The 13,834-nt window shown below is 17.1% G+C and overlaps 4 protein-coding genes across 4 annotated transcripts, besides 16 other annotated features; 1 reads left to right on the plus strand and 3 right to left on the minus strand. All coding sequences in view use genetic code 6, as the record gives it.

The window, feature by feature from the left end:
- The first annotated feature begins 126 nt into the window (after window positions 1-126).
- Window positions 127-176: a microsatellite.
- Window positions 133-176: a microsatellite.
- Window positions 146-215: a microsatellite.
- Window positions 171-234: a microsatellite.
- A 422-nt stretch (window positions 235-656) lies between these two features.
- Window positions 657-716: a microsatellite.
- A 1,278-nt stretch (window positions 717-1,994) lies between these two features.
- Window positions 1,995-3,887, plus strand: IMG5_117150 (protein kinase domain protein; the record flags this gene model as incomplete). The annotated part of the gene is made up of 4 exons (XM_004034560.1): window positions 1,995-2,950; window positions 3,005-3,356; window positions 3,402-3,632; window positions 3,693-3,887. The coding sequence occupies 4 exons, from the start codon at window positions 1,995-1,997 to the stop codon at window positions 3,885-3,887; spliced, it is 1,734 nt and encodes a 577-aa protein (XP_004034608.1).
- A 200-nt stretch (window positions 3,888-4,087) lies between these two features.
- Window positions 4,088-5,622, minus strand: IMG5_117160 (notchless family protein, putative; the record flags this gene model as incomplete). The annotated part of the gene is made up of 2 exons (XM_004034561.1): window positions 4,088-4,714; window positions 4,762-5,622. The coding sequence occupies 2 exons, from the start codon at window positions 5,620-5,622 to the stop codon at window positions 4,088-4,090; spliced, it is 1,488 nt and encodes a 495-aa protein (XP_004034609.1).
- Window positions 5,623-5,624: 2 nt separating this feature from the next.
- Window positions 5,625-5,666: a microsatellite.
- Window positions 5,667-5,722: 56 nt separating this feature from the next.
- Window positions 5,723-5,799: a microsatellite.
- A 2,397-nt stretch (window positions 5,800-8,196) lies between these two features.
- Window positions 8,197-8,247: a microsatellite.
- Window positions 8,240-8,280: a microsatellite.
- A 133-nt stretch (window positions 8,281-8,413) lies between these two features.
- Window positions 8,414-8,459: a microsatellite.
- A 521-nt stretch (window positions 8,460-8,980) lies between these two features.
- IMG5_117170 (mitochondrial carrier protein, putative) lies at window positions 8,981-10,102 on the minus strand (the record flags this gene model as incomplete). The annotated part of the gene is made up of 5 exons (XM_004034562.1): window positions 8,981-9,040; window positions 9,084-9,164; window positions 9,206-9,341; window positions 9,386-9,719; window positions 9,898-10,102. 5 exons carry the CDS (start codon window positions 10,100-10,102, stop codon window positions 8,981-8,983), a joined length of 816 nt encoding a protein of 271 aa, XP_004034610.1.
- Window positions 10,103-11,243: 1,141 nt separating this feature from the next.
- Window positions 11,244-11,323: a microsatellite.
- A 183-nt stretch (window positions 11,324-11,506) lies between these two features.
- Window positions 11,507-11,594: a microsatellite.
- A 100-nt stretch (window positions 11,595-11,694) lies between these two features.
- Window positions 11,695-11,735: a microsatellite.
- Window positions 11,736-12,147: 412 nt separating this feature from the next.
- On the minus strand, window positions 12,148-13,295 carry IMG5_117180 (kinase domain protein; the record flags this gene model as incomplete). The annotated part of the gene is made up of 4 exons (XM_004034563.1): window positions 12,148-12,165; window positions 12,214-12,529; window positions 12,596-13,014; window positions 13,074-13,295. 4 exons carry the CDS (start codon window positions 13,293-13,295, stop codon window positions 12,148-12,150), a joined length of 975 nt encoding a protein of 324 aa, XP_004034611.1.
- Window positions 13,296-13,297: 2 nt separating this feature from the next.
- Window positions 13,298-13,350: a microsatellite.
- A 273-nt stretch (window positions 13,351-13,623) lies between these two features.
- Window positions 13,624-13,685: a microsatellite.
- Window positions 13,624-13,689: a microsatellite.
- Window positions 13,690-13,834: the final 145 nt, after the last annotated feature.

Below are 13,834 nucleotides of genomic sequence, written 5' to 3' on the forward strand. Positions count from 1 at the left end.
AATTTTTATATGATTCTATTTAGTTACTTTCTCATTCTTTTATTTAATAGCCATATTATTTTATTAATAATTAGTTTAAATTAATTATATTATTCAATTTAATATTACTATCTTTTATTTTTTCTATTTAACTATTAATTTTTAATTTATTAATTATAAATTTTATTATTTTTAATAAATTATGTTTATATATATTTTTATAATTTAATATTTATTTTTAATATATATTTATAAATAAATTTTTTTATAAAAAAAAAATTATAAAAAAAATTCTTATTTCCAAAAAATATATTGATTGTTAAAACAAATCACAAATTTTATCTAATTTTTTTTTTGAAAAAATGTAAATAAATTTTTTAATAATTAAATAATTTCCATATAAAAAATAAAAATTTGTTTTTAAAAATAGATATTTAACAATAAAAATTACATGATTTATTAAAAAAATATTCGTTCATTTTTTATTTTAAGAGTAACAATTATTTTTTATTAAAAGAAAAAACAGAATAATAAGTTATTATAAATAATTCGAAAATTATATAAAGATTATATTTTCAATGTTTTGTTATTTTCTAGAAAAGATTTAAGTTTAAATGATTCGTTTTTATTTTCTTAATGGTAACTGAAGCAAATTTATTATATAAATTACTTTTAGCATATATATATATATATATATATATATATATATATATATATATATATATATATATATATATTATTTTTCTTAATTCGAGTTCTTTGAATTTTCTTGCTTTTTTATACTATGATGAAATCATTATATTTATTAAAAAAATTATTAATATTTAAAATAAAATAATAATTATTGTCAAAAAATGCTTATTAGAGAAAAAATTAATTATTAAAATTCAAAAATTTAAATTATTTAATTTTAAGAAATATTATATTAAAAAAAAATGATTTATCATCTCTACTTTTTAAATATATTTAATTCTTTAATGAATTTTATTTTTTAAAGTTTATTATTAAACTCTTGATTTTTTATTATCGAAATTTTAAGGACCTAAGTTTTGGATTTTTTCTAATGTTTTTTTTAAATTTTCTTTACATTATAAAAAGTTTTTTTTATTAATTCTTCTACATTTTGAAAAATATTCACATACTGATAGCTTAATCCAATATATTTATTGATATTATATGTATGATTAACTTAAATATATTGTATGTTCATAATTTATTCAATTATTGTATTTTGCATTATTATACTATTTATTTAGGTTATTAGACTTATTTTACATTTCTTTTAATTTTTATTTTCATATAATTTTAATTTTTCAGAATAGTATTTGAATACATTTTATTCGTACAATTTTTTTCTTTTCTCTAAATTCTTTACTTTTATTTATGATTTTTCATATACACATAATTAATCATATTTTTTATTGTATTTTTATATATTTATATAAAGATATAAATAAATTATTTTTAATAATAAACTCTTTAAATAGTATAAATATAATATAATTATAAGAATATGATTTTTTTGTTTTAAAAAAAATATAATAATTCTTAGTAAATTTAATAAAAATAAATTAATACATAATATTAAATAAAATTTATTACATATGTATATAATAAATAAAAAAAAATTTAATATAAATTAATAGTTTTAATTTATTTAAATATTTAAATAATTTTTAAAAAATATTTATTTTAAAATGTAAATAACAATCAAAATAATAAAATATATTAATCATTTTATAATCTCAATATATATTTAATTTTTACTTATTTTTTTTTTTTAAAAAAATATAATGATTTAATAGCTTCATTTAATAAACTCTATACTAAAGCCATATAACTCTTAATAATTATAATCAAATGATTTTATAAAAAAATAAAATTCAAACAAAAAGCCTGATTCTCCAATAAAGTATTAGGAGAATCTAGTATTGTAAAAACAAACATTTTATAATAGCTTTTAATAAATACATGATTAAACTATAGATCTGTTAAACAATATAAAATATAAAGAAATGAATATAGAAAACATAGAACAAATATTGACAAATATTAAAGAGGTTGAAGATTAATTTTATAAAATACATAACCTTTTACAAAAACAATATAATATATTGAAATAACAATAAGAACACAAAGTATTTGAAAACAATAATTAATAAAAAAGTTATTTAAAAATAGAGAAACCAAATAAGGACACTTTATATTAAGAATCTGAGTGTAATTATTCACTAAAAGATAATTTTGAGAAAAATATTGATTTTTAAAAATAAGATTTCAATAGATTCTCTTGCGATTTATTTGGAAATAATTTAAATTAATAAAACTTACTACAAAAAATTATTGATGAAGTGAAAAATACTCAATTATAATCTGAAGATAACAAAGGATTTTTAGAAAATATTGAAAATAAAAATAACTTTCAAGTTAAAAGTATTTCTGAACTTAGTTCTGATTTAAACAAATATCTATTTGTAGAAGATAAGTTTTCATAAAAGCTCTCGGTTTTATAAGAAAACTACTAAAAAGAGGAGAGTAATAATTTAATTATTGATATTTCTAATACATTAGAAAATTCGAATAATATAGTTTATGCAACTGATTTATTTATTTAAAGATTTAATAGTACTTCTACATTAAGAAAAGATAATACTTCTTCTTCAAATCTAAATGAATAATTTGATAATTCTGTTAACTTTTTGTAAAGTTTTACTCCTGTTTATTAAAACCATAATTATAGTTTGAGTGTAGGATAGTATAAATAAAGTAAAATAGAAAATGGAGATTTTAATAATATACCATATACAGAAAAATAAATATAAAAAAATTTTGTAAAGAAAGATAATTTTGTTTCTATTTTTAATAATAATATTCATGAAACTATTAATAATTTTCAGAACTTTTCTATCAAATAATTTAAAATTCTAAATAAATTAGGAAGTGGAAAATTCTCTGATGTTTATTCGGCTATGTAAATATTTTTTTATATATATACATTTGTTTATAAATTAAATAAAATTAATAGAAATATTGAAACAGGATTTAGTGTAGCCTTAAAATAGATTAAAAAAACTATGATTTAAGAATACAAATTAGAGAAAGATATTGTAAATGAAATTAAGTCTTAAATTAAACTAGAACATCCCAATATTATAAGGCTATATGGTTATTTTTTTGAAGAAGATAGTATTTATTTAATTTAAGAATTAGCTTGTGGAAAAGAGTTATTTGCAGATTTAAAAGCTCAACCAAATAAAAGATATAGAGAAATAAGTGTTGCCTAATATATAAAATAAATTATAGAGGCTTTAATTTATATGCATTCTTAAAATATTATACATAGAGATATAAAGCCGGAAAACATTATGATATATAATGTAAAAAAAATCTATATTTTTGTATATATAAAAATAATAATAAAGGGGATTTTGAAATTATGTGATTTTGGATATGCAAGTTATGTTACTCCAACAAATTTAAGATCAACATTTTGCGGAACTTTAGATTATGTAAGTCCTGAAATGGTTCAAGGTTAAAACTATGATTAATCTGTTGATATTTGGAGTGTTGGAATTTTAACTTATGAACTTATTTTTGGATAAGCTCCTTTTACTGTAAAAGATCATGAAAGTACTTTGACCAAAATTTAAAATGTAAATTTTTTATTTTATATAAAAAAAAAAATATCTAATTTTTTTTTTTTTTTTTCAAAGGATGAAATTGGTTTCCCAGGTTTAATTTCTTTTGAAGGAGTTGATTTTATTTAAAAACTTTTAGTTAAGGATCCTTTTAAAAGAATGACTCTATGTTAAGCTTTAAAACATAATTTTATAATAAGTAATAATTCCAATAAAAACTATTAAAATTTAAAAAATGAATTGGAATTCTCAGACTTTTTAGTAATGTGAAAATTATTATAAAAAATCAATAGAAAGTCATATTCAAAAAAATAAAATATAAAATTTAATTAATGAATATATTTCTTATTTATAAAAAATTATATATTTATATTCATAATTTAAAAAATTCTTGTCATATATACATAATAATCTTAGATATAGAAAAAAATAAAAAATTATAATTATTAATAAATAAAACATTTATTTTTTCAATTCTTCCAAATTTTAAGTAATCTATCTTTTCCACCTGAGCAAACCTTTTAGCCATCAGGACTCCAATCTATAGCATATACTTCATCTGCATGTCCTGGAAGATCGAACATTAACTTTTTGGTTTTAATATCCCAAACTTTCATAGTAGAATCTTTAGATCCACTTACAAAAAGTCTGCTATCAGCAGCCCAAGCAATCTAATATACACTATTAACATGTCCTCTAAAATGTGCAATAAAGGCTCCTGTGTATCCGTCCCATAATTTAAGACTCTTATCAAAAGAAGCAGAAATAACAAATCTTCCATCAGGAGAAAACTGAGAATGGTTAACAGGTTTTGTGTGCCCAGTCATTCTAAAAACAGGCTTACTACTTGCTATAGGATCCCAAAGGAAAAGAGTATTATCATCACTACCTGAGATAAGCCTTTCATTTTTATTTCCCTTTAATTTATTATATTTTTCTAATGCTTTATTCTGTTATTCTTATTCACTTTATAAAATTTCTCCTTTTTCATCAAAATAACCAGTTCTTAATGCATTTTCAGTATGAACACATATTGTATTTACCCAATGGGCATGTCCTTTTAAATCTCTTTTATAACTTCCGTCAGTTTACCAAACCTATTTTAAAAAACTAAATATTTTTTATTTAATTTTTATTTATCTACTTTTATTGTTGTATCTTCACTAGAAGTATAAATAAGGTCCTAACCTCCCCAGATAACCTTAGTAATAGCTTTAGTATGACCTCCGAAGCAAATAATACAGGAAAATGTTAAAGCATCCCAAATTCTAATACTCATATCTTTAGAACAGCTTACTAGTCTTGAACATTTTGCGTTTTTATGTAAAGGTTCCCATGATAAGGAAGTTACCCATTTCTAATGTCCTTTTAAAGTAAGGCCCATTTAAGTCCCACTTTCCCCATCCCATATACATATGTCGCCATTTAAATCTCCTGTTGCTAAAAGTTTACCATTAGGGCTCCATTACATTACTAACACCCAATTTCTATGACCTTGTTTTTTCTATTCTTCTTGTTATTCCAATGTGTTTTTTGGCAATTCGGTATTTACATCCCAAAATCGAACTGTTGTATCTCCTGATCCACTTGCTAAATTTTACCCATCTGGAGAAAACTATATACATAACACACTATCAGTGTGGCCTGGAAGAGAACTGGCTTAGCGCGTAATTGGACGGACATAGAATAATGATTATGGGTGAAATGTTATTGGAAGTATGGTTTCTGTTGTATAATTTTTTAACTTCTTCAAAAATTCAGATAAAGATGTTTTTATTTCTTAGGTTTCGTAATAAAATGAATATAGTTATGGCTCGTCATTTTCTAAAAATGAATTCACTATTTATTCCAGTTCCGAAGTTTTAGTTAAAATGGGAAGATCTAGTTTGTCACCAATTTCCTCACCTTCAGGATTCTTTAACTTTATAAATATGCGCTTATCTAATTCGTTTTCAGGAGGTTGTTCAGACACTTCGTTTTTTTTTAATTTCTTTTGAGGCTTCATGTTTTTTTTATTTTATATTTTAAGTTTTTTTAGTTTTTAATTTATATTTTTAGTTGTATATAAATAAAATATATTTATGTAAAAAAATATTAAATTTAGATTATTATTTTTTTAATGTTATTTTGATTTTATAATTTTTAAATTTAATATATTTTATAATCTTTTTTATATTTATTAATAGATTATTTCTAATATTAATTTTATTTAAAAAATAACTAAATAAAATGAATAGTACTTATTATTTTGAAAAAACTTTTAATAAATTTATAATAAGATATTAAAAAAAGTTTGATTAAAATTTATTATTAAGATATGAATATACTTTAAATTCTCTTAAATAAATTAGAGATTATATTTGTTTTAAAGATTAAAATAAGGTTCGTTTTAGAATAATAAAATAAAATATTTATTTTTTTAATATTAAATAATTTGAATCATGTTAACCATTTGTTTACAAAAAATTAAAATAAAATTAATAAAAATAATTTTTTATATAATTTTAAAATGCTTCATTATTTATATTGGTTAACTTAAACATTTTATTTAAAAATATTAAAATGTAACTTACTCAAAGTAATAAAATAATTTTTTTATAGTTTATTTATATTTAATATTTTTTAATTTTTTTAGAAAGGTTTATAGGTATAAACATTTTTTTTAAAACAGATTAATATTTTATACATATATTATATAAAAAATTACAATATTAAAAGTAATATATATTTTAATGTTTTATTTATTTTTAAAGTATTAAGCTTTTACAAAAATTCTATCGACAAACAAATATAGAAATGCTTAGCTACTTTAGATTTTTTTTTAAAAAAAAAAACAATAAAGTTAGCTTAAATGGATTCATTCATTTTAGATAAAACTGCAATTTAATAAATAAATATAAATACTATTAAAAAAATTTTCAGAAGAAAAAAATAAAATTGATAAATAAATTTAGATTTTCATAAAGCAATAAGCATTTGTTATAATTGTTAGAAAAAGAAAAATATACAATATAATTATTAGTAGATTAGCTTTTATGTGAATTATTTAGAAATATTTTTTTATTTTTATTTATTTCAAATATTATTTGTAATTATGTTTTTTTTATATTTTTTCTATAATTTTTTTTAAATATGCGATAAAAATAATGAGTAAAAAACGGATAATTTTTATTATTTAGATTTTAAAAAAAATACTGAAAAATTAAAAATCTATAAAAAATTAATATATATTAAATGTTCATAATTATTAAATTTAAAATATTACATTTTTTTTTATTTAAAATAAAGTGAGATTAACTAAATTTCATAACAATTTTTTTTTTTTCATTTGTTTTTATCATGTTTTCATTGTAAGCTTTAAATGAAATAGAAGTATATAATATATAAATATTACAAAATTCATAATTATTTTAAAAAGAGTTTATATAAAATGAATTAGAAAAAATTATTTAATATTATTTCAAATAGTTATTATGTGATAAAATTGAGGCCTTTAATAAGAATTAATAAAAATGATATATCTTTTTTTTATAAAAATAAATAAAATAATATTAATTTGGATAAAAAAATTAAATTTTATTTTATAGCCTTTACAAATATTTTAAAATATGTAAATAATTTAAATATTAATCAAGTTTTATATAACAGGTAATGTAATTTATATATTAGTCAAGCTTTATATAATATGATATATTTAATTAAAAAAGATTAAAATATTTGAATTTATTATGTTATTAATGAATTTGCAATTTTATTATTAAAATAGTAATTTTAATTAATTAATAGTTTAATAAAATATTGAAAGATTAAAATAATTTTTTTTTATTTAAAATTTTTAAAAAATTAATCATAATATTTTATTCAATTTTTTTTTTTTTTCGAATTAACTTACTCTATATTTTATAATAAATTATCAAGAGGATGTTTATTAAAGCAATTTTTTTATTTAATATATAAAAAAAACCATAAAACACAATAAACTTAAAATATTAGAATGCACAAGCTTTTATATAAAACAACAAGACTGAGATTATCAAACTATAAATTTAAAAAAAATTGTGAACTAAGATGTTTATTAGAAGTAAGAAAAAAATCAATTTAATTTAAAAGAAGATAGATTATAATAAATTGAGTACTTTTATAGAAAAAAAAGAAAAGAGAAAATTAATTATTGTATAAAAAAATGTTAAACTTAGTGTAACAAAAACATATTTGGAAATTAAAGTTTTAGGTTAAAATAATAATTATTAGATTATTTAAATCGCTTTCTTTTATATTAAGGAAAAATAATTATTAGAATTCTATTAGAAACAATTATCAAGCTGTATAAATAAAATAAATATATGAAATTACGTTGACGACTATAAAACATAGTATTAAGATTAATATTCATCTTTCTTTTTTCATAAAAATTGTACTATTAATGTATTTTACACAATAATAATTATTTAGAAATTTTAAAAGAAAAAATTAATTTTAAGTTTTAAAAAGATAAAGTATTAACGCAGTGTTTTTAAATTTAATTAAAGTTTTTGTTTGCTTGTTTTTAATGTTACAAATTAAAATTTTCATATATTGATTTTTTAGTTAAATATATAATTAATTTTTTTAGTAATAAATTATAAATAATATAGACATAAGTTGTTAAAAATATAACAAAGTTTATTATTATTATTTTATTTTTCTATAAAATTAATAATTAAATAGATTATGTAAATTTACTAATAATATCCTTTTTAATTTAAAAATAATTATAATAATTTGTATAGATATCATGAACATAATTAATTGTCTTTATAATATAAAACATGTTTATAATAATTTAAAAACATGATTTAATAAATAGTAAAATTTTATTAAAATATTTTAATATCCTTTTAATGATTAAATTATATGAAGAAAAACTGAAACAAAATATTTAATAACTTTCTAAAGATTAAAAAATCTTAAATTAAAAAGAAAATATAATACAATATAAAAGCATTAAATTAGATAAAAAACATTGAAAAATTAATTATCTTAAATATAATTTATAATTTATAGTAATAATTGAAAATAAATATAATAAATTTGATCATTTATTTTTTAAATATCCATGTTTTTATTTATTAAGTTTAATCAACGATTTGTAATTAAAGAATAACCAATTTTTTATATATATGATTTAATCATTTGTATCTAGTATTTTATTTTAAAGTAAATAAACAAATATTTTGCTGAAGTTAAATAAAATATTTATATGATAATATAAAAAAGTATTACTAATAAAGAAATGTGATTATCAAAGATATGAAATAATTTTAAAAATAACTATGATTACATTTTACTAACTTTATATAAAACAAAATACAAAATTAAAAAATTCATTATTTATTTTGAAGATTTTTGTAAGAATTATTAAGATAATCTTAAATGAGCAAAGACTATTTAAATTAAAAAAATAAGAAAAAATAAATAAAAAAATACTATAATAATATGTGGAGCAGTTCTAGAAGCAAACATAGGAAAACCAATCCATAAGTTCCTAATTCCTTCTCTTCTAGCAGTCTTTTGTATTTTTAGTATTTAACAAAAATTAAAAATTTTACAATACTAAAACAATCAGTAAAACCTTTATATTAATAATTTCCTTAAGCATCAACTTATTACCTTTAAAGTTTCGTTTTGATATTATCAAAAGGTAAAGACATGATAGATGCTATAATTCCTGCAATTGTAGATGAACTAAATTATATAAATAAATTATTTTAAATGTAACAATAAATAACAAAAACATAATTTTTATTTGAATGGTATCGTGTACTTAATTATATTAATTTAATCTTTCTTTTACTTCATCAAATGTAGACAACATTCCTAAATTTAAAACAACAGATCTTATGACAGTAGGAGTACATCCTTTCCATAATCCAAGCAATCCTTCGTCTTTAACAATTCTTTTTAAGGCATCGAAAACGTTCTTATAAATTTCTCCTTTATTAAATAGGTAGCAACGTATCTCCTTGAAAGCGTACTAATGCTAAATCTGCAGGATTACCAATTAAAGCACCTGAAAATCCTGCAATTAATGAACAATAAATTTTTCTATATATCTTAAATTTTCTATTTTAATTTATTTTTTATATAAATTTTATTTTTAACTTCCTTATTTGTTTTTTTATTCTATCTGATAAACTTTGAAAAAGACCCAATCTTATTGATGTATATAAAACTTATCTCAATAAAGCTGAATCGAGACTATTTTTTTTTTTACTATTTTTTTAACAAAATATTAAAATACCCTTTGTAAAAACCATGTATTCCTTCTTTTTTATAATATTTAATGCTATATCTTTTGCTTTTAATGAGTCTTTGCTTAATCCTGCAGATATTTCTTCCGAAATTATCTGAATTCTCACTTTTACTGTATCTATTGGTTAAAGTATAGTTGTTGCAATACAACCTGAAAGGCCACCAATAATAAATGGCATTGAAAAACTTAACATTTTTATTTTAATTTATTTTGATTCCGAATAAATTTACAAAAATACGACTATTTAATTAATTTTTGATAATTATTATTTTTTTAATAAATTTGTAAATAAAAAAAAATAATTTTAACTTTGGACGGACAAAATTATTTAATAATGAATAAATGTATTCTATAATAAAAATATAATTTAATAATTTATAACACTAAGTTTTTTTTTTAAAAAAAAAAAATCTTTTTTATAGATTAAATTTTAAATATTAATAATATGTAATATGTCTTAACCAAAATAATATATTAAAAAAGCAATTAATATCTAGTTAATCAAAATATTTTTAATAAATACTAAAATATTTATAATAATCTTAAAAAAAGATTATAAAGAACCATATTTAAAAAGCCTTTAACTTACCAAATTTGTTCAATAACTAAAAACTAAACTACTTTATTTTGTCTTAATACTTTAGAAAACATTCTAAGACCCTTATTAATAATAAAAGCCATTAATATTTAGAAAAAACGACTATAATAAAATATACATAGAATACTTAAACATAAGTACAAATCATCCTGAAGCTCTCATATACAAGAACTTAAATTATAGACGGGATAATGAAATGAGTAATGAACCAAAGTTATTTGTTAAAATTAAATATGAACCAGGTCTAATTACTTATTTAAAATGTATTCAAAACACATAATGCTGAAGCAGGTCATATATTGCTAAATAAATAGCTTTTGCCTCATTGTGAAAATAATTTAACTTCATATAATATCTATTGTTATGTAAAATATGCTTGTGCTTTAATAAATTATAATTATTAATTCTATTTTATAAAAAAAGAAATATGCACATATAAAAAATTAATGTGGAATTCCTAAATGAAGAGTAAATTTGGAGGAATAAACAAATTAGTAAGGAAAATGGAATTATTTAAAAAACTATAGATTTCATTTTTATAAGAGAAAATTAATAAAGTATATTTGGATTTCATGATATTTACTTTGCTTTTGTTGATTTATTTATATTAAATATTGTGAAATAAAAAATTGATAAATTAGAAAAAAATTATTCAAAAGGAAAATTTTGATGTTGGCATGCTTCTTTAAATATATATTATCGCTCAAAGGAATCATTAATAAATAAATGCTTAAGGATATATATATATATATATATATATATATATATATATATATATATATATATATATAAGAAGATATATTTATATATATATATGAATAATGTTTTATTTTATTAATCTTTTATAAATTTTTTTTTAATGCTAGTAAAAACTTTCTATTTTTTAATATATTTTAGAATATATATAATTTTTATTATTGTAAAATATATCTTATTTTATAAATTTAATATTTAAAAAAAAAGAATTATTTATATTATATTCCATATTTTTTATAAAAATATTATTATTATTATTATTATTATTATTATTATTATTATTATTATTATTATTATTATTATTACTATTAATATTATTAATATTTTTATTCTAAATATTTTTTAATCTATTTATTTTATTATAAATACTAATAAAATTTTTTATAAAATCAATTAATATAAATCAAATTTTATTGAATTTGTTTATTTAATTTATTTTATTTTTATTTATTCTTTATTTGTTTTTTATTTTGTTAGCTATTTATATAAAATTTTCAATTTTTAAATTATCAATTTATTTTTTAATTATTTTATATGATATTTTATAAAAAAAATAGTTTATTTCATAAACTACAACCAGTGCATAAATAAAAAATTATTATATTCGCAAATATTTTTATTTACTTAACTATATATTTATTATATATTTAATCATTTTTATCAAAAAATATCTATTAATTATAAAATAAATACTGTAATAAATAAATTATTTCAAAAAAAATTATTATTATAATTTTTCAAATAATTATAAAATTAAACAAATGTATATATGCATATTTTATATATTTTTTTATATTTAATATATTATATGCCATTCTTTAAATAAAATCGAAACATAAACATAATAATAAAAAAGTCCGTTTGCATTTTATAATCATTAAAATTCATATTTAGAAGAATTTCTAAAGTAAAAAATAAAAAAATAGATAATAAAATAAAAATAAACTTACATAAACTTTATCTTCACTAGTTCCTTAATTTCCATTATTTTCTTTTTTCTTTTCTTTAGCAAGAGTATTCCAATCAAAGTTATAATCTCTTTCAAATCCTTCTTTAGCAAACCGATCTTTAAATAATTATTAACAATAATTATAATCAGGTTTTTCATCAAATCTTAGATTCCTACTATAAACTAAAAAATCAACGAATTCTGAAGGAAATCCTTTACACAATACTTCTATTGGTGTTGATAATTTTTTTTCCATAATTCTTTCATATTTATCTTTTTTATTATTTGCTTTTAAATTTTACCAAGGCAATTATCCTCTTTTTTTTTATTTTATGTTATTTTTTTAATTATTTATTTGTATAGTATTTTAAAAATAATTATACCTCAAAAAATACATCAGTATATATCCTATAGCTTCTAAATCATCTCTTCTTCCTTATTCTATTCCTAAATGAGTGTTAATACTTGCATATCTTGCTGTTCCGGTTAAATTTTTATTATCTCTATAGGGAATATGTGTTCCATCTTTTTATTAATATCTTTTAGCCAAACCAAAATCAATAATAAAAATTTTATTTTATCTTTTTCCTGTTCCAATTACAAAATTATCTGGTTTTATGTCTCTATGAAGGAAATATCTGGAATGAATATATTCTACTCTTTATAATGTTTATTCTGCAATCATAAGAACCGATTTTAACCCAAATTTCCTTCCACAAAAATTAAATAGATCTTCTAATGATGGACCTAATAAATCCATAACCATAATATTATATTCTCCTTCTGTAGAACAATAATAAACCTTTTATTTAAATTATTTAATGTAAAAAGATATTAAAAATACTTATATATTTATTTTACTTAAGGAATGCCTTTGTCTATTACTGTTTCATCTTGTAATAAGTATTAGTAAAGTTTTACTTCATAAAATAATTAAGGATGTTTTGTATTTACAGGTTCTAATTTTATTGCTACTTCAACGTTATTTTTTAAATTTATGCCATGAAATATTTAACCAAAAGCTCCTTCTCCTAATTTTCGTGTTAATTTAAATGATTTGCCAACTTTAATATCCATACTCATAATTTTTTTTTTGGTTATTTAATTATATTTTTTATAGTTATTTAAGTTTTTTTTTACTTTTTTACTTTTATTCTCTTTTTCTTTGTTTTTTATTATTAATTTTTTTTTTTTTTTTTTACAATTATAATTTATATAATAATCATATATAAATAAATATACGATACTAATTTTTTTTTTTTATGTTTTTAACCTAATTTTATTTTTATATATATAATTATTCTTATAATATGCTTTTATTAGCCGATTTTTCGTTTTATAGGGAAAATAAAAGTTATTTTTTTATAAAAAAAGTAAATTTTTAAATATTCAAATAAAAACATATATAATTAAAATATAAAAGATAACAAAAATAAAAATAAAAAAATACAAAAAAATAAATAATATAAAATATAAATTTTTATATAAATAAAATATTAAAACAGATTCAAAAAATAAATATTAATTTTTATATTGTATTATGTATTTTTATTAATTTTAAATTCTTATTGTTATTTTTATTTACAATATACCTTTATATTATTAATTTTTTTCGATTTTTT

The sequence above is a fragment of the Ichthyophthirius multifiliis genome (genome assembly GCF_000220395.1).
Source record: "Ichthyophthirius multifiliis unplaced genomic scaffold scaff_1120509250949, whole genome shotgun sequence".
NCBI lineage: Eukaryota > Ciliophora > Oligohymenophorea > Hymenostomatida > Ichthyophthirius > Ichthyophthirius multifiliis.